At 52.4% G+C, this 16,569-nt stretch overlaps 7 protein-coding genes across 7 annotated transcripts; 4 read left to right on the top strand and 3 right to left on the bottom strand.

Moving 5' to 3' along the window:
* Positions 1–1,185: 1,185 nt before the first annotated feature.
* SETTUDRAFT_168082 (uncharacterized protein) lies at positions 1,186–3,332 on the bottom strand. The gene is made up of 2 exons (XM_008025313.1): positions 2,910–3,332; positions 1,186–2,841 (listed from the first exon to the last, which is right to left on the bottom strand). Exons 1-2 carry the CDS (start codon positions 3,111–3,113, stop codon positions 1,249–1,251), a joined length of 1,797 nt encoding a protein of 598 aa, XP_008023504.1. The 5' UTR covers positions 3,114–3,332; the 3' UTR covers positions 1,186–1,248.
* A 672-nt stretch (positions 3,333–4,004) lies between these two features.
* On the top strand, positions 4,005–5,569 carry SETTUDRAFT_106210 (uncharacterized protein; the record flags this gene model as incomplete). The annotated part of the gene is made up of 2 exons (XM_008025312.1): positions 4,005–4,442; positions 4,595–5,569. The coding sequence occupies 2 exons, from the start codon at positions 4,005–4,007 to the stop codon at positions 5,567–5,569; spliced, it is 1,413 nt and encodes a 470-aa protein (XP_008023503.1).
* A 2-nt stretch (positions 5,570–5,571) lies between these two features.
* SETTUDRAFT_26897 (uncharacterized protein) lies at positions 5,572–7,445 on the bottom strand (the record flags this gene model as incomplete). Its single annotated transcript, XM_008025097.1, has 2 exons — positions 5,572–6,731; positions 6,791–7,445. The coding sequence occupies 2 exons, from the start codon at positions 7,443–7,445 to the stop codon at positions 5,572–5,574; spliced, it is 1,815 nt and encodes a 604-aa protein (XP_008023288.1).
* An 880-nt stretch (positions 7,446–8,325) lies between these two features.
* Positions 8,326–9,473, top strand: SETTUDRAFT_106403 (uncharacterized protein; the record flags this gene model as incomplete). Its single annotated transcript, XM_008025311.1, has 3 exons — positions 8,326–8,659; positions 8,708–9,106; positions 9,154–9,473. The coding sequence occupies 3 exons, from the start codon at positions 8,326–8,328 to the stop codon at positions 9,471–9,473; spliced, it is 1,053 nt and encodes a 350-aa protein (XP_008023502.1).
* Positions 9,474–9,938: 465 nt separating this feature from the next.
* Positions 9,939–12,494, top strand: SETTUDRAFT_148339 (uncharacterized protein; the record flags this gene model as incomplete). Its single annotated transcript, XM_008025310.1, has 2 exons — positions 9,939–10,485; positions 10,531–12,494. 2 exons carry the CDS (start codon positions 9,939–9,941, stop codon positions 12,492–12,494), a joined length of 2,511 nt encoding a protein of 836 aa, XP_008023501.1.
* A 1,165-nt stretch (positions 12,495–13,659) lies between these two features.
* On the bottom strand, positions 13,660–13,926 carry SETTUDRAFT_160021 (uncharacterized protein; the record flags this gene model as incomplete). The annotated part of the gene is made up of 1 exon (XM_008025309.1): positions 13,660–13,926. The coding sequence occupies one exon, from the start codon at positions 13,924–13,926 to the stop codon at positions 13,660–13,662; it is 267 nt and encodes an 88-aa protein (XP_008023500.1).
* An 893-nt stretch (positions 13,927–14,819) lies between these two features.
* On the top strand, positions 14,820–16,128 carry SETTUDRAFT_148337 (uncharacterized protein). Its single transcript, XM_008025308.1, has 2 exons — positions 14,820–15,185; positions 15,251–16,128. Exons 1-2 carry the CDS (start codon positions 15,022–15,024, stop codon positions 15,849–15,851), a joined length of 765 nt encoding a protein of 254 aa, XP_008023499.1. The 5' UTR covers positions 14,820–15,021; the 3' UTR covers positions 15,852–16,128.
* Positions 16,129–16,569: the final 441 nt, after the last annotated feature.

Here is a 16,569-nt window from a genome sequence, read left to right as displayed (position 1 = left end):
TGGCGCCGCCGCCGCCGTCCTCGTATATCGGCCGCTACATGGGGGTGTCGGGGTATGCGTTCGGGATTGTGCGTTCGGGATTGTGCGTTCGGGGATTGTGCGTTCGGGGATTGTGCGTTCGGGGTATTGGCATTGGTGTCGTGGAAGGTATGTATCCGCCGTATCCGCGCGTTAAAATCAAAAACTCCGCTCATGTATACACGCCTAGGTTCCTTTGCGTGTGAAGCTAAAATCAAATGCCCCGAGATAAAGAAAGAAAGGACGGAAAGAAATATGTGATTGGTTGGGATAGTTCCGATGTACGTAGACTTGAATGTATAGTGTGGGTGTACTTGGTTGGGAGATGGAGTAACATGCACATACACACACACACGCACATTGTAATCAACCCCCCGTTTACGTTACTAGTAAGTAAATACTAGTAAGTACATGTATGTATGTACGTAAGTATCCACCAGAGTGGAGAGAGTCCCAAAAAAAAGGGAAAAAGATGAACACACTGACACGGCCGCCAAAAAAGTCGTGTCGTGTCGTGTCGTGTCATGTCGCCACCCTCCCCCGGCCTACTTTTATTTTTATCCCGAGGTACGCGGTTCCGGGACCAACTCCGTTGACAATGAGAGGAGTAGTGCGTATAACACTGTTTTTTTTTCTTCATCTTTCAATTTCCAAGTAAGTAGTAGGATTTTAGTTACTATACAATCTAATCTATTTGGTTATTTTACTTTATTTTCCCTACCTACGGACCTCCGGCCCACCGCCCACCGCCCGCCGCCCGCCGCTAACACTTACTCACTTAGTCTCCCATGAAACGTGTTATACGTATTTAGAAAAAAAAACTAGGGGACATGGGTCTAGGGTGTGACAGGCAGCCGCATGAAGCTTCGGAGGATTTTTAAATTTTTTTTTCTCTTTAGGATCGAATGATCCGCTGCATTGTTGTTGCAGCCCCATATAGTATAGTAAGGGTTGGTTTGGTTTTGGTTGCTAACTTGGACATGGTTGACCTTGACAACTTATTATTACATAACATGACCCCCTTTCAGAATAGAATAGAATAGAATAAACTGGCCTGTCATGTTATTACTCTGTCTATTCCCAAAGGACAAAAAGCTGCTTCTGAGATATATATGAGGGAGTCATGCTGGGTATTATTAGCAGGTTCGGAAAAGGCAAAGGCAGCAAAAAAGGCCGTCTCTCTTTCTCAAGTATACAAAGTGCATATTTGTTCAAAACTTTACTAGTCCTTCACGTAACACGGATGCCAGGATATTCCCGCTGGTGGCCGTAGCGCGTAGATGCCAGTGGTTGCTTTTCCTCTCTCGGCAGCACTGTATTCAGAAACACGCCTGCGATGGCGGCAATGACAAACGGCGTCTCCACGGCGAGATTGATACCCTGCTCCAGGCCAAGCAGATTGACGTTGGGACCGGTGTAGTCGAGCACCTGGGCAAACCAGTCGGGGTGGCAAATATCCATGAAACCAATGCCGAGCGCGACGGCGAGAATGAAGCGGTCGCGCCGTGTCCACGCAATGAGGGCTAGAACGCGTATGCCCGCCACCGCAATGGTGCTGTACAGGAAGACCTGCATGCCTCCTAGCACCGACGGCGGCATCGAGGCAAACACGGCGCCAAACTTTGCCACGACGCCCATGAGCACCAGGAAGCCGCTTGCAGCCCAGCCCGCGCGACGAGATGCACAGCCCGTCAGCACAATAACCCCATTGTTGCCGGCTTGGCTGACCATGGGCGGGCCTGTAGCTAGGGCGCTGAAGAAGCTGCCGAGGCCATCGCACAGAATGCCGCCCTGGACCCGACTGTTGAAGACGGTGCCCTCGATGTCCACGCCGGATAGCTCCGCCGTGGCCAGGATATCTGGAATGCACGACACCGCCTGACAGGCGAACATGATGAGCATAGGCAGCACGAGCGCCCCGTCGACCGAGAGCTCGAACCGCTGTACCCACAGGAACGTTGCGCCCGGCGCCTGCTCCAGCTGCGCCGTGGACCAGTATCCCAGGGCGCCCGACACGGCACAGCCGACGGCGAGCCCCAGGACGACCGACGCGGAGCGCATGAGTGGCGCGCCCACGGCCTCGACCAGCACAATAGTCGCAAACACGCTGAAGCCCAAGCCCACGAGCTTCGCATGTCCCCAGACCAGGGGCCGCGGCGCCTCGACACTGGGACACAGGGCGTAAAACCCCTCGCCGCCATGGCAATTCGAGGACCCGCCCCAGTTCTGCAGCCCGTTGCCCACCAGATAGACGCCGATGAGCGTCAGCAGCGCGCCCGTAATCAGCTTGGGAAACACGCGGTTCAGCACGCGCGGCGGCACAAACGCCATGCCTATCTGCATCCACACGCAGCACAGCATGGTGCCTAGACACGCGCCCCACGCATCTGGACATGCGCCCGGCGTGCTCCCGTCGTCTCCCATCGGACACGTCCCCGCCTTGTACCGCAGCCCCGCGTAGCTAAACACTATAGGCAGAATGTCGAACGTAGGTCCCACGACGCTCAGCAGCCCTGTCCCTATGTAAAACGGCGTCTTGGAGACGTGGAGCCGCGTGACCTGTAGTGCTGTCGCCAGCCCTGTTGTGATGAACGCCGTGGAGACCAGATACGTGGTTGTGTCTGCGTCGAGGTGGAATGCACCCGAGGCGATGGCGAGCGGGGGCGAGACAATGGATCCGATCATGGTGAGGGCGTGCTGCAGGCCTAGGAGGAGGGTGAGTAGGATGGGGACCCGGTCGTTGAGCCCGTAGAAGGGCGGAATCCGTGTTTTGTAGCGCCGGTTGAAGGGCGGGATGTTGGGTGTTATCAGGTAGAGGTAGTCCTGGATCCGAGTGAGTTTTTCACCTTGCGTTGTCCATGTGTGAATGAACGGGGAATGAATATACATACATAATCCCCAATCCAGCCTTCGCGCGTTGTAAACGCAAACTTGACCTCTGCCCATGTATCGCGCCATTTCGCTGTTGCTGTCTCGCTGCTACTTCCAATTTCCTGGCTCGTCGTCGTAGCTGAATACGGTGTGCGTTCTTCTTCTGCGCCGTAGGCTTTGGTCTCGGTGTCGATGACGGCTTCGTGAGATGGAAGTGTCGCCATATCGACCTACTTCCCTACCCTACCTGGGCTGGCTGGGCTATAGACTTGGCGACCCGGGCGACCTTTACAAAAGATTTTCATATAGCAGCCAACGCGGTGGTTGTTATAAACATTGTTTCCCACATGCAGGCATATCTAGCTCTGTATGCAGATATGTAGATAGCCACTCACCCCCTGCCCTTTCCCACATCTACCGCGCTTCTCGTTCCAGACTCTCCCATACCGGGTCCGCAGATGTAGATTCCATGATAAGCGTATTTTGGTCGCGGCGGGACGTGCAAGGCATACTGAGATAACGACGTGCGGAGGTATCCGACCCGTGTGGACGGGCAGGTGGGTAATCAATCGATCAAGTGGAGGAGAATTTCAATTGGATGGAATTTCTCAATTGCACAGACAAACCGAACAAAGAAAAAAGTTTCATCTGACAAGCGGGGAAATGGAAAGTGTTGCAACAGTTAGCCTGGCAGTGAGAAGGAGATGTAGATAAGACGTGTGTTATCGCAATCCCGTAGCGTCGGCCGTCCCATGTCGGGGTTTAGGCGAGTGGGCGGGTGGGCGCGTCGATGGATGTAAGTAGGTAGGTAGCGAGTTGTGGGTTTTTTTGTTTGCATTGCATGTGGGGTATGTATGTAGGTGGGCTAAGTGAGTTAAAAAAAGGGAAGTGGGTTATATAAAAAAGGTCACGATAGATTGGAGATTGCGGACTTGTTTCTGGGTGTGAGTGCGGTTCTCGAGTTTCTTTCACATATTGCGTACTTACTACGTATCTCAGATACAGACATACATATATACGTCGCCCAGGAAACGTACAGAAACGTACAGAAACGTGCAGCTAGACGTTGTACCTGCTACGGCGTGTGTACATACAACACCAGTGCTGCAACCGCCATGGCAACCGAAAGAAAAGACCATGCCCGTCGCCTACTAATCCACGGCACCGTCGTCACAGTCAATGCTGCCCGCGAAATCCTGCTTGATGGCGCGGTACTCATCCAAAACGGGTATATCACTTCTCTCGGAAAGACTCCAGATCTCTTACAACAACATCACCTCGAACCCGACATCTCGATAATCGACTGCAGTGGCAAAATCCTCATTCCAGGGCTCGTCAATACGCACGCTCACCTCGCGCAGTCGCTGCTGCGCGGGCTGGCCGAGGACCTGCCGCTGCATAATTGGCTGTGCGACGCGATTTGGCCGCTGGAAGCGAATTACGCGGAAGACGATGGCTATGTGGCGGCTGTACTGACGGTTGCCGAGATGCTGAGGACCGGCACAACGTGTTTCCTCGAGGCCATGCTGACGCATCGGAGTGGGCTGGAGAATGTGGTGAGAGCGGTACGGGAGACGGGGATTAGGGCGTGTTTGGTAAGTTTGAGAATACCTATATATGTGTTTGTTGTGAAAGCCGTTGATATCGTCACTCATGGAACAAGTGTATATATATATGTATGTGTGGAAGAGACTAACAAGCACAGGGCAAACTGATCAAGGCCGCAGAGTCAAATCCAGATCTAAATATCAAAGACGCGCGAGATCGCGATGTAGACTCCATGTCTGTCGCTGCAGCACTGGCAGCCCATAAAAAGCACCACGGCACTTGCAACAACCGTCTGCATGTATGGTTTGCGGCTGGCACGCCTCGAGGCTCGCCGGTGGCCGCCCACGCAGCGATTGGCGAAGCAGCGCGCGCACACGATATAGGCGTGACGATGCACTGTGTCGAAGCACCCAAAGATCTGCCCATCTACCGCCAGTACTACCAGTGTAGCCCCTTTGAGTTCTGCCGCGACGCCTCGCTGACGGGCCCCAAGAGCGTATTCGCGCACTGTGTTCATCCGGATCCAGCAGCTGGCGACTTTGACATTCTGCGGGAAACTAAGAGCACTGTCTCGCATAACCCCACGAGCAATCTCAAGCTGGGCTCGGGAGTCGCGCCTATACCGGATATGGTCGCGAGCGGCGTGAATGTAGCTCTCGGAACGGATGGCGCGCCGTGTAATAATACGTACGACATGTTTCGCGAGATGCATCTAGCGTCGATACTCCATGGCGGAGTGAGGCAGACGGCGGGTGCGCTGAGCGCATACGATGTTTTGGAGTTTGCGACTATCAACGGGGCGAGAGCGCTGGGGCTGGAGCGTGATATTGGTAGTTTGGAGACGGGAAAGAAGGCGGATATTGTGGTCGTGGAGCCAAAAGGCGTGTCGAGCGCTCCATGGAGTGCGGCTGAGCAGGGCACAGGCGGCATGGACCCAGTGACAGTGTTGGTTCATTCTTCAGGAGCAGACGTCGACATGGTCATGGTGGACGGCCAAGTGCTGGTCCGCAACGGGAAACTGCTGGGCATCGATGAGAATGCTATCATGCAGAGGGCCAGGGCTTCGGTAGCAGGCATACGGCAGAGGAGCGGTGTAGGCGCGAGAAACCACATGTCGTTGAAGTATACATAGACTCAGAATCGAAACGAAAGCAAATCGTCGAATAGACTGTGGCCTCCCAGCACCGTCTGTGGCGGCAGCATGTTTACAAAAGACTCCCATGAAGCGTCTCCCACGCTCTCAGACACCTGTACTGTTGGCGCACTCGTAGGCACTGTCACTTGGAGATTTTGCGATACGTTATTGATGAAGCTCTCCACGTCCAACATGCGGGCCCGTTTCCTCGATTGAGGAGCCGTATCACTAGACTCTGCTGCTCGCTGCCGCTTCCTGCTTCCGATTGTTCCGCCCTCTTGGAGCTCTCTTTGCAGTGCCGATAGCAATTGGATACCTCTAGAGGCAATCTTGCTATCCTCGAACCGCTTCAAGTAGTCGATTGTATCTGCGACAAGCCGCCCATGTTCGTCAATCTCCTTCTCGCCTGCAGTGCGATGCAGCGCATCGAGACTGAGAATGATGCCAGCTGCGATGGAAAACGCCTGTTCAATCCACAGGATGGGGCCCTGCTCATCGTTTACAGATAGCGCCTCTTTCAAGATTGTCTTCGACGCTGCTATACACGTGCGGCGTGTAAAAGAAAACGCCGAGTTTGTGAATGAAAGGCCCAGAAATTTTCGATGTATCATGATGATCTTGTGCGAAGCGCAGATGGTCAGCGACCTTCTAGCCCACCCTACGTATATTGGCCAGTTGTTGGCCACCGGCGCGTTGGTAGATAGGAACGTAGGCATGCATGCTGTAGCTAGTTTTCGCATCTTCTCATCGTACTGCAGTACCTTCTCGTACTTTGTGAAGAGCGTATTGCAGCTCGACATGGCGTCCAGAAGCTGTGGCATAAGTGCAGCGATATCATAGCGATAGTTGCAGTAGCTCGCTTCGGTCGGTGTGGATAAGGGTTGCGGCGTCATGTCTTCATCGTTGCAGTTCAAAAGGTTCGCGGTCTGAAAGAAGCGAGGGTTGAGCGAGTAGGACTCGGAAAAGGGGATTTGGAACCAGTCTTGAGTGCAGAGCTGATTAAACACTCTTCTTCCCGCTTCCCGGTGGCGAAGCTGCTGCTTGGTAGTGGCAGCACTTGCATTCTCAGGGCCAAGGCGGTGCAGACCCAAGCTTTGCGCAATGCGTCCGGCCGAGGCAAGTAGAACGGACTGGCTGTTTGATTTGCCCAGTATATGTGCTGCAATTGTCAGAGTGGCAATTGCTTGCACCGAATAAATAGATGGTTCTCGACGTAACCAGCAAGGTTGAGGCATGTCACAGTTGCGTCATACCAACGCTGTGACAAGACTGTTTTCTCGGCCAAAGAAAGTCCCCACGATTGGCGTACAGACGACGGGGCACATGTGATGCTTCCAGTAATGATGGAAAACAAAAGACCCAGCCACTGTAAGTTCAACTCTTCACTGCGAATATTGCTTTCGTATTCGGTCAGAAAAAGGTGTAAATCCTGGTTGAATATGGTTGAAGAGTAGGAGCCATGATACCACAGCACGGAGCTATTGTGGTATTCAACAAGCCGTGAAAGAAGGTCCCTGTTGGGAAGAAGGGCTTCCAGAACGTCGAGCTGCGCATCTCTGCTATTCTCGGTAATTATGTTGGATGTAGTAACTGTGTCGTGTTCTACGCTGAACCGTCTCGGCCCACTGGTGTGTTCTGGTGAAGAGCCGTAATCCACATCCTTCTTACGGCCCCAAGCCAAGAACTCTAGGACCGTAGCTGTATCAGAAGTGTCAGTAGACAAAGGGGCCGTGGCGTCGTGAAGAGGAGAATTCGGCATCTCATCATGCCTAGGACTTGCTGAAGCATCTTCAGTGAGTGACAAGGGCTCTTCGCTCAACGGTTGGTCATGCCGCTCCTCCAACCTGGCCTCCAGTTCATCCACGCGGTCCATAATTGTTCGCATGAACTCTTCAGATGGCGCTGTGGTCCTTTGAGCCTGGTATACAGGAGGTGGTACCGAGGGTACAGCCGAAGTGTCCTCCCTTGTACAAAAGCTCGCATAACCCCTAACCACTATTTAGTATCAAATGAGATGAAGAAATCCCCGATTCGTTTGATTTTTATCGTTCAGTCCATGGAACGGTAAGCTTCATGGTCATGTTTGGTATGCTGACTCAATGGCAAGTCCACAAGACTACATACGGCGACATGAGAGGAGTTGCTGACCTTTTAATACAGGTACTGCAAGGCACGTTCTTATCGCACTTGATCTTTCTCCTGTAGCATTCGGTACATGTTAACCGGGGCCGCTGCCCTTTGGAGGCGTTGTTGTCGTCCATTGATGTCGAACCAATCGATGCGAAGTTGTTGCTATAGTCAAGGACATTGCAAGACCTCAAAGGCCTGATCGCTAGCAGCACGTGTCGTAAAGGTGTCCAAACGCACAGATGGAATTGTTTCTGGCCGGCAATGGGTCCGTATGTTGAGAGTGCGGGAAACAAGCAGGGTGCGGCCGAGGGACGGACGACATCAAGGCCGCCTTATCTACACCCAATCTAGTCTCGGCTGCCCCACCTGCGGTATGCACACCCCAAGGCATTTCACACTCTAACGCATATTGCTGTACAGCCCTGGATTTCCGTAATGCCAGTAATGGCGGCCGAACCCGGCGGCCGCCTTGACGACACTCATGTTAGCATATTCCAAACCTTTGCCCGAGGCGGCGTACATCCTCGAAGATGACCGAACATAAGAGCAGGTATGGGAAGCCCACAAAACAAGAACAACACAACTCATCAATATCCAGCAACACCACTCTTGTAAGCCTCATCATGGCACCCACCAAATATATCGATCGCCCTGTACCAACCATCTCTCTGCGCGACTTCGACACTCGGGTCGACGAAATCACCCAGGAGCTCGTCGATGCTGCAGAGAAACATGGTTTCTTTTGCGTTGTAGATCATGGAATTAGTCGTGATTCTATCGATGGCATATTCAATCAGTCATCGCGCTTCTTCGACCAGTCTGATGACGTAAAGTCACGAGTACCCTTCTCTCCTCAGCACAACGCCGGGTGGGAAAAGAATGCACAGATAAGGCCCTCAACCGGGGCAGTTGATCGTAAGGAGTCTTATCAGATGCAGTTTGGAGAAGGGATGAATGGTAAGCTACTGGCACTAGGCTTATTCATGGCTATACTAACTGGAAAAGGGCGGTGGCTGGACGATACGACTTTGCCGGGCTTCCAGGCACAAGCCCTCGAGTTCATGCACGAAGCACAGGCAGTTAGCGAAAAGCTCATGATTTGTTTCGCGCGAGGCCTAGGCTTTGAAGATGATTACTTTGTCAAAGCTCACGACGTTAGCCGGCCAGAGTCTCAGACTGTTTGTCGACTCCTGCACTATTTTGAAACGCCTAAATTGCAAACTCCAACAGGCGAGGTGTACCATAGGGCGGGTGCCCACGCCGACTGGGACTTTCTGACGTTGTTGTTCCAAAAAGCCGGGCAGTCTGGCCTTGAGATATGCCCCGGAAGAGAGGTGTCGACGTCATTCGGCTATGGCGACTCATGGACAAAGGTCGAACCGGATGTTGAGAAAAACGCTATCGGTATGTTATCTTTGCCTAGAATTTAGGCGTTCTCTTACGTTGTGCAGTGTGTAATGTCGGCGACTTGCTCATGTCATGGTCGGATGACCGCTTCAAGTCAACCTTTCATCGTGTCAAGGCACCATGCGAGCCAGACGATTACTATGGCGAGCGATACAGCATCGCCTTCTTCAACCAGCCATGCAAGGATGCTAAAATCCAAGGTCCACTAAAGAAGTACCCAATGGTAACTGGCGAAGAGTTTACCAGGGAAGCCATGAGCCGGAATTATCAGGCCATACAAGAGAAGCTGAAGAAGGAGAGGGATTCGATGACCAAGACGATAGAAGTGAACGTGGCAGCAACACCTGTACATGCTACAGCTTGAGGTGGTCGTTGGTGTGTGTATACGAAGTACTATTGCAATTATCAACTGGTTGCGCCGCACGAACTGCTACTTCCTACTGCTACTCATTCTTGTTCCAGAGCTTGAACGAACTGGCACATATATCAGTGAAATAATAAGGCGCACCCTTTTGAGAATTCGTTAAACCTATGTTGAACATGACTACAGGTGTAGTGGTAATGGAAGTAGTGAACGTTTTGGGCTTAGAAATCCCACGTTTCCACGTGCCCACGCGTTTGTCTTGGCGCGACTTCAACCGATGCATCGCCACTCAGCCACCTAGGCAGGACCACCGCACAAGAGCATCACGACCGCGCTCGGCTATGCCAAAAATCTCTATCCATGTTTAGAAACCCTCGAGAGAATCGTAAACTACCCGAATCGGCTAGATTGGCCCCGTCAACCGGCCGGCCCCCTTCGCCACCCCACTCTTCAAGCAGCGAAGCCATGGCCACCAAAACTGCGACGAACAAGGCAGCGCCAAAGCAGAGCACAAAAACACCTCCGACAAAGAAGAATTCTATACAGACCACACTCATACCGGCCGACGTTGCGAAGAAGTCTTCAACGAACAATGGCAAGAAGCAGAAGCCAGCAGGGACGCCGAATGGCAATATCATGACGTTCTTCAAGAAGGCTGAGGAGATCAACAATCGTATATTTCTACAGGAACGAGGGTCGAATCCAACAGTCCTACTCGAAGATGAGGAGGAAGACGTGGGCTGGAGTGACGAGAAGAGCAAGAGCATCGTTTCAGACAACGAAGATCGATACAATGAGAATAGTGGTAGCATCAAACGGCGCAAAGTCAGCGAGGAAGTTGCTGTGCCTCCAGCCTGCTCACCCCCTCCACCGACAGACTGCGAGAGTAACATGGACGCTCTTGCAGCCCTCGCTCCCAAACAAACGCTCAAGCCGCGTAAGAAATCAGGACCGTTTGTGGACGATTCAGAGTCCGAAGACAGCGAAGCGGAGATACCTGCTATAACTCCAGGTATGGCCACAGGAAGACAGTGTGAAAAGTCGCCCGTTACTAAAGAAACCGAGGATCCATTACCCCCGGAAAGCATTGAACATTCCATTGCCCATGCACCACCACGCAAGTCAGAACCCGCCAACCAATACGATGGAGGAGGTTACGAGTATTACGATGATCTCGAGGATGATGAGTTGCTTGAAGGCGAGGAGTATGATGAGAGGCGCTGGATGAAGGAACAGCAGAAGCTGGAAATGGAAGAGGCAGGCTTTGAAGGCGACCCCGACGACTTTGAGGCGCCTTTCCTATTCCCCGAAAGCAATGTCACGGAGAGCAAGCGAGGAGAAAATGGTACCCAGGATGTACTCTCATGCCCTATATGCGGCGGCAGCCTCCCCGGCTTGTCAGAACAAGATGTGACTGCCCATGTCAACGCGTGCCTGGATGGCGAACCACTTCCACTTCCTACAACCAAGACGGAACAGCAAAGCAAACCAACTGCTGCAGGTAATGCGAGGGCTTTCAAGCGACCAGAGAGACCGGCCAAACCCGGGCAAGCAAACCCATTCCAGCTTGCGAATCCCAGCTCCCAGCCAAACTCGGCGTTTTCCAAGCTGATGGCTGGTCACGCCGAAGATGCGGCGTGGGCAACCGCGGCAGCTGAAAATAACAAAGCCCGAGGCAAGCCTGCATATCAGCGCACCTGTCCATTCTACAAGATCATGCCGGGCTTCTTCATCGCCGTCGACGCTTTTCGCTATGGTGCCGTCAAGGGCCAGAACGCGTACTTTCTGAGCCATTTTCATAGCGATCACTATGTTGGACTTAGTGCGTCGTGGAAGCATGGCCCGATATATTGCAGCAAAGTGACAGGGAACCTAGTGCGGCAGCAACTGCGGGTTGATCCAAAGTGGGTGGTCGACCTGGACTTTGAGGTGAAGACGGAAGTGCCGGGAACTAGCGGCGTTTTTGTGACTATGATACCAGCAAACCATTGTCCCGGCAGCTCCCTTTTTCTCTTTGAAAAAGAAGTGGGCAAAGGCAGTCACCCAAGGTTGCAAAGAGTTCTACATTGTGGAGACTTCCGCGCCTGTCAGGCACATATCGAGCATCCACTTCTTCGGCCAGACGTGCTAGACGTGGTAAGTGGGAAGAGTAAGCAACAAAAGCTCGATGCGTGCTACCTCGACACGACCTACCTCAACCCGAAGTATGCTTTCCCACCGCAACAACAGGTCATTCAGGCTTGCGCGGACATGTGCGTCAGTCTCAGCAAGGCTCGTGCCGACGAGTCAGATGGATGGGAGAGGATGAAGCGGGAGCGCGCCGGACAGGGCATGGTAAGCTTTGTGCAAAAAGACTCTACCGCGGAGAAGGCATCGGAGCCAAAGAGTCCTGAGCGTGGCCGCCTTCTCGTTGTTGTGGGTACATACAGCATTGGAAAGGAGCGCATATGCACCGGCATCGCAAAAGCCTTGAAAAGCAAGATATACGCTCCTGCCAACAAACAGCGTATTTGCAAAGCTCTCGAGGACCCCGAACTAGATGCACTACTCACAACCGACCCTCGTGCGGCTCAAGTCCATATGACACCGCTCTTTGAGATAAGAGCAGAGACTTTGGACGACTACTTGCGTGGCTATGCTGACACCTTTTCACGCGTTGTCGGCTTTCGACCCTCGGGCTGGAACTATCGCCCGCCCAAAGGTCGCTTTACGGAATCGCCGCAAGTACAGACGGTCCTACACTCAGACAACTGGAAGAGCACATTCTCCATGAAAGACTTGAAGCCGCAAGCGGGTAGCGGGAGTCGGGCGAGTTGCTTCGGTGTACCGTACAGTGAGCACAGCAGTTTCAGGGAGCTGACCATGTTCTGCTGCGCACTGAGAATCGACAAGATCATACCTACGGTCAATGTCGGCAACGCCAGCAGCAGGGAAAGGATGAAGGTCTGGTGTGACAAGTGGGCTGCTGATAAGAAGAAGAATGGCCTCTTCAAGTTGGGTGCGAGCGGTGAGGGGTGGTAGCCATGTATCCTTGCATGTTTGCGCTGAAGGATTCATGGTTTGTCTCAAGACTACGCGTTCATGGAAGGCTCAGCACCACGCAACTTATAAATGGCAACTTTTCGTAGCTTTACGTTTACTCGAAGGCTGCTCAACTAATGAGGGCCGGTTAGCCCTGGGTCGTAGGTCAGCCACGGCACTGTGGCTTATGTCAGAGAAGCATCAAGGTTTGGTATGTTATGCAATCGGGCCTTCTCACCCCAATACTCTACACTTTGCCTGTTTGACAGATGAATCTGATATACATTAGCGTATTGTTTTAGCTATTCACGGTCTGACATGGTTTGGGGCTTGCCAGACCAGCACCGACGTGGCTCAAGCGCCGTGCAGTGGCCTTTTGTTTCAACCCGGCTACACGGTTGGAGGATGACGGACAACACAGAAAACGCGGTGCAGCCATCGAGTCCAGACCTGCGAGAGACGCAGTGTATGTCTCTCTTTACGAATGCAGGCGCAGTGCCGCAAGCCAGTCACGCACAAGATTACGCGTCTTTGCAGACCAGCTGAACGCCCCTTCACGTGCCGTGGGGCAAGGGGGACTAAGCACGCCCACCAAAAAAAATGTATGCCACTTTGGGGGGGGCTGCGCGAGTCAAAACTGCGGTTCCTTCTGAGCGACGTGATACTCATTCCATCACTATATCGTCACAACAAATACTATTTCGGTTGTCGCGGGCCCTTGTTTTCCCCACAATTTTTTTGGGGGGGGGGTTTTGCTTCTTGTTGCCAAATCCTCCCTTTTTGTTGCCCTGGCCGTGTGTTGCCCGGGGTGCTAAGATCAACGTCAAACTGCAGCGTCTCGTATCTAAAAACAGAAACATTTTGGTAGGCTAGTAAGCCCTCTCTCTTTCTCTCTCTCTCTCTCTCTCTCGTTGCGCAGCCTTCAAAACCAAACTTCAACTTGGGACAATTCCCGCCCTTTTCTTTTGTGTGCTGAATTGGGCCAGTCCCCTAATCTTCTCCCCTCCTCTTTTCTTCTTCAATTCTACTCTAGTGCTGCTTCTTATTTACTTTTTTTACAACTTGCACATTTTATGCCATGAAGCACGGACGCGATGATTTATTTCTTCTTTTCTTTCGCGTCATGTACCTTTCGATTTTCACGGGTTATACCTGCTTTACTATATTAGGCTTCGGAGCGATTGGGGCGCCGATCGGGGTGGCGGCTACTGTCGTAGTGGCGGTGGGGTCGGAAATCGCCTTTGTGCTTGCAAAGAGGGACGAGGCCGAGAGGATGATACAGGAGCGGTACACGGTATAGGCATGTGTCTTGTCGGAATAGGTTGTGCATGGAGAGAAGAGAGGTGATGCGCATACGTGTGTGGGAGAAAGAGTCGTCGCCTGGGAACGAAGACGATGCGAGCACCGAGGATGCTTTTGGAGAGAATTGCATAGCGGCAATCCCGGATGACGCACAGCTACGATACTACCTCAATCACCATTCCGGACGATAGATGGGGCGCAGTGTAGCCCACTGTATCCCACTGCGAAGGCTGTAGCCCACTGCGAAGAGATGATACGACACATCAGGCTGGCATCATGGGAGGTTGACGCTTGGAGATGGGACAAACCAGGCCAGCCTACGACTCGTACCATACGCCGCCAGCTGAGCAAGCTTGTTGGAGCACAATGACGAAAGCCGAAGAGGTACGAAGTACGTCGACATTGTGAAGTCAGCTCGCGGCTTCCTAGCAGCACATGAACGCACATACAAAGAGCAGCGAGCATACACGGCAGAGACGAATCTTCAAGACGATCCGGCCAAGCACTAAGCACTTCACCACTCCTCAGTGGAGGCACCACCGCATAGCCAACGTTGCACCAGAATCCGTCGAGTCGCCTCCGTTTTACCGATCCAAGTACGTCCTGACCATGAGGTACATGTGGAGGGTGGGGGGTATGGGCACTCTTGTGGTGTAATCATAATTCATAATTGGAGACGGGCAGGACATGGGATAGGGCATGAGCAGGACATGGGTGGCTTGCAAGGATAGAAAGTCAAGTCAAGAGATGCAGCTTGAAGCATGGAAAGACATGAGCGGCTATAATGCAGCTGTTTGGACAACGATGTACGTTGGAAGTTAGCATGTACGGGTGATGTACATGGTGCTCGCTAAAGCATTCATATTGGTTCGGTAATTTGAGCATCGTACCTATTCTGCCGATATGTATTTCCAGATCGAGCCAAGCGCTGGGCTATCGACGACGTCGAGATACGCGACTTCCCTCCTCATCACTACGCGGCTGCCTAGTCGCTGCGCCTTCCCCGGGTGGAGAAGTAAAGGCAAGTGCCAATGCCTTCACATTGTTCTTCTTGCACTTCTCTCACCACCCGTGCACGTCTCGAGCCTGGTGTCGCTTGCACTTCATCACTCGCCTCTCTCGCAAAGTGAAGCGTGTCTATTTAAACCACGCTTCAACCCTGTTCTACTTCTGCAGCTTTCCAGTACACCCTTTCTGCAACGACCAAATCCATCACATCCTGAGAATGAGTCCTCGGCAGCCTGACCCTGGCTCTCCGTCAGCCAGCCACGATGCAGTCCCCGACCAGCGCACCAAGGTCGTCAAGTCGCGCACCAAGAAGTCTAGTCTCAAATACAGAAACGGGCTGCTCAAAGCTGAGATCTCTACGCGCTCCGAGTCGATGCACATGTAAGTGAAATTGCAACAAATCATTGCATTTATGAGGGGGACAGCAGCGAATTGACACATACCAGTGCCCGCCGCAACGCAACAGAGTCACCCCTTCTCCGTCTCCCAGCCGAGATCCGCAACAAGATCTGGCAGTTCACTCTGGGCTACCACCGCATCATGATCTACTACCAATTCGCAAATATATATGGGATAGGACGCAGGGCTATCCAGTTGGCTCACAGCGTATATGCTGGAGACCCAACCACCGAAGGTTCCATTGTGCAGCCCGGATTCGCCCTGCCTATTGTCTGTCGCCAGACCTACGTCGAAGCCTTTGCCATGGTGTATTCACTCAACACTTTCAACTTTTCTCACCGGAGCACCCTCGACCACTTCATCCGTAACCGCGCCCTCGGCCAACGCCGTCTAGTTGCGTCCATCGTTGTGCCGTGTGACTACTTCCGGCTCTACCGTTCGGACCGACGTAAGCGTTTCCGCCAGACGTTTCCTAACCTCAAGCATGTTCGCGTCCTAGTTGATTCGAATAGGCTTGGTTGGAATCTTTTCCTTGAACCAGACCGTGAGCAATTCCTCAATACGGAAATCAAAGACTTCATACTGAGCAAGGAGGGAGATGGTCTTGAGGTTGACTTTGTTGTTGACTTCCACGGAATCTCAGTCTAGTAAGACGATACGCGTCTGCGTTGCTGATGCCTCCTCTGAGGCGGTATCGGCCCTTGTGCACGCAAAGGTTTGGGACGCTAGTTACAACAGGAGGTCAAGTGATAGTAACAGGGAGCTGGCTTATGCATACGACTTTGTATCTTGACTTTGCACATGTTGAGCCGAGGATTAGCATCACTGTCGAGGAGATGAAAAACTTGATACGCTCTACATGTCAGGCTGTAATATGAGCAGTCGAAATCTGGCTGTTTCTACATGTACATGTACCATGCACGTAGTATAGTTAATAAAAATGGATTCTCTCAATGATTTTAGTTCGTATTGCAATAAACTCGACGCATATATTGACTTCGAATAAAGTGCCAGGTAGTGCTCTTTCACTGTCATCTTCTACTGTGTACTCTCCTGCATTATGAAAGCAACCATCTTGGCGTTGAACTTGTAGAAACTCACAAGATACAAGTAAAAAAAAGTCTTACTAAGTAACGTATGTGGCAAGCGAGCGCCGCAGGCAAGCGAGCGCCGCACCCCACCAAACCTGCGCACCTCTATAAGCCTGTAGTTCCACCACAATATAGTTGTTTTACTACATATTAACATAATAGATTAAGCAGTACCTAGAGTATCTTTCTTGCACGTACGCGAGTTATGGCCAGTCTCTCTGCACCTACTACAGCGCGCCAAAGCCTGGCGGCTAACACCTGATCGCTCTCCTCTC

Source organism: Exserohilum turcica (assembly GCF_000359705.1).
Source record: "Exserohilum turcica Et28A unplaced genomic scaffold SETTUscaffold_14, whole genome shotgun sequence".
In the NCBI taxonomy this organism is placed as follows: Eukaryota; Fungi; Ascomycota; class Dothideomycetes; order Pleosporales; family Pleosporaceae; genus Exserohilum; species Exserohilum turcicum.
Note: the sequence above shows the minus strand (reverse complement) of the source record. Positions and strands in the feature narration are given on the sequence as shown.

Coding starts and splice junctions, on each gene's coding strand:
- SETTUDRAFT_168082 (XM_008025313.1), bottom strand. CDS start 3,113: ATGGCGACACTTCCATCTCACGAAGCCGTCATCGACACCGAGACCAAA. Junction 2,842..2,909: donor AAGGCTGGATTGGGGATTAT/GTATGTATATTC, acceptor ACTCGGATCCAG/GACTACCTCTACCTGATAAC.
- SETTUDRAFT_148337 (XM_008025308.1), top strand. CDS start 15,022: ATGAGTCCTCGGCAGCCTGACCCTGGCTCTCCGTCAGCCAGCCACGAT. Junction 15,186..15,250: donor CGCTCCGAGTCGATGCACAT/GTAAGTGAAATT, acceptor GACACATACCAG/TGCCCGCCGCAACGCAACAG.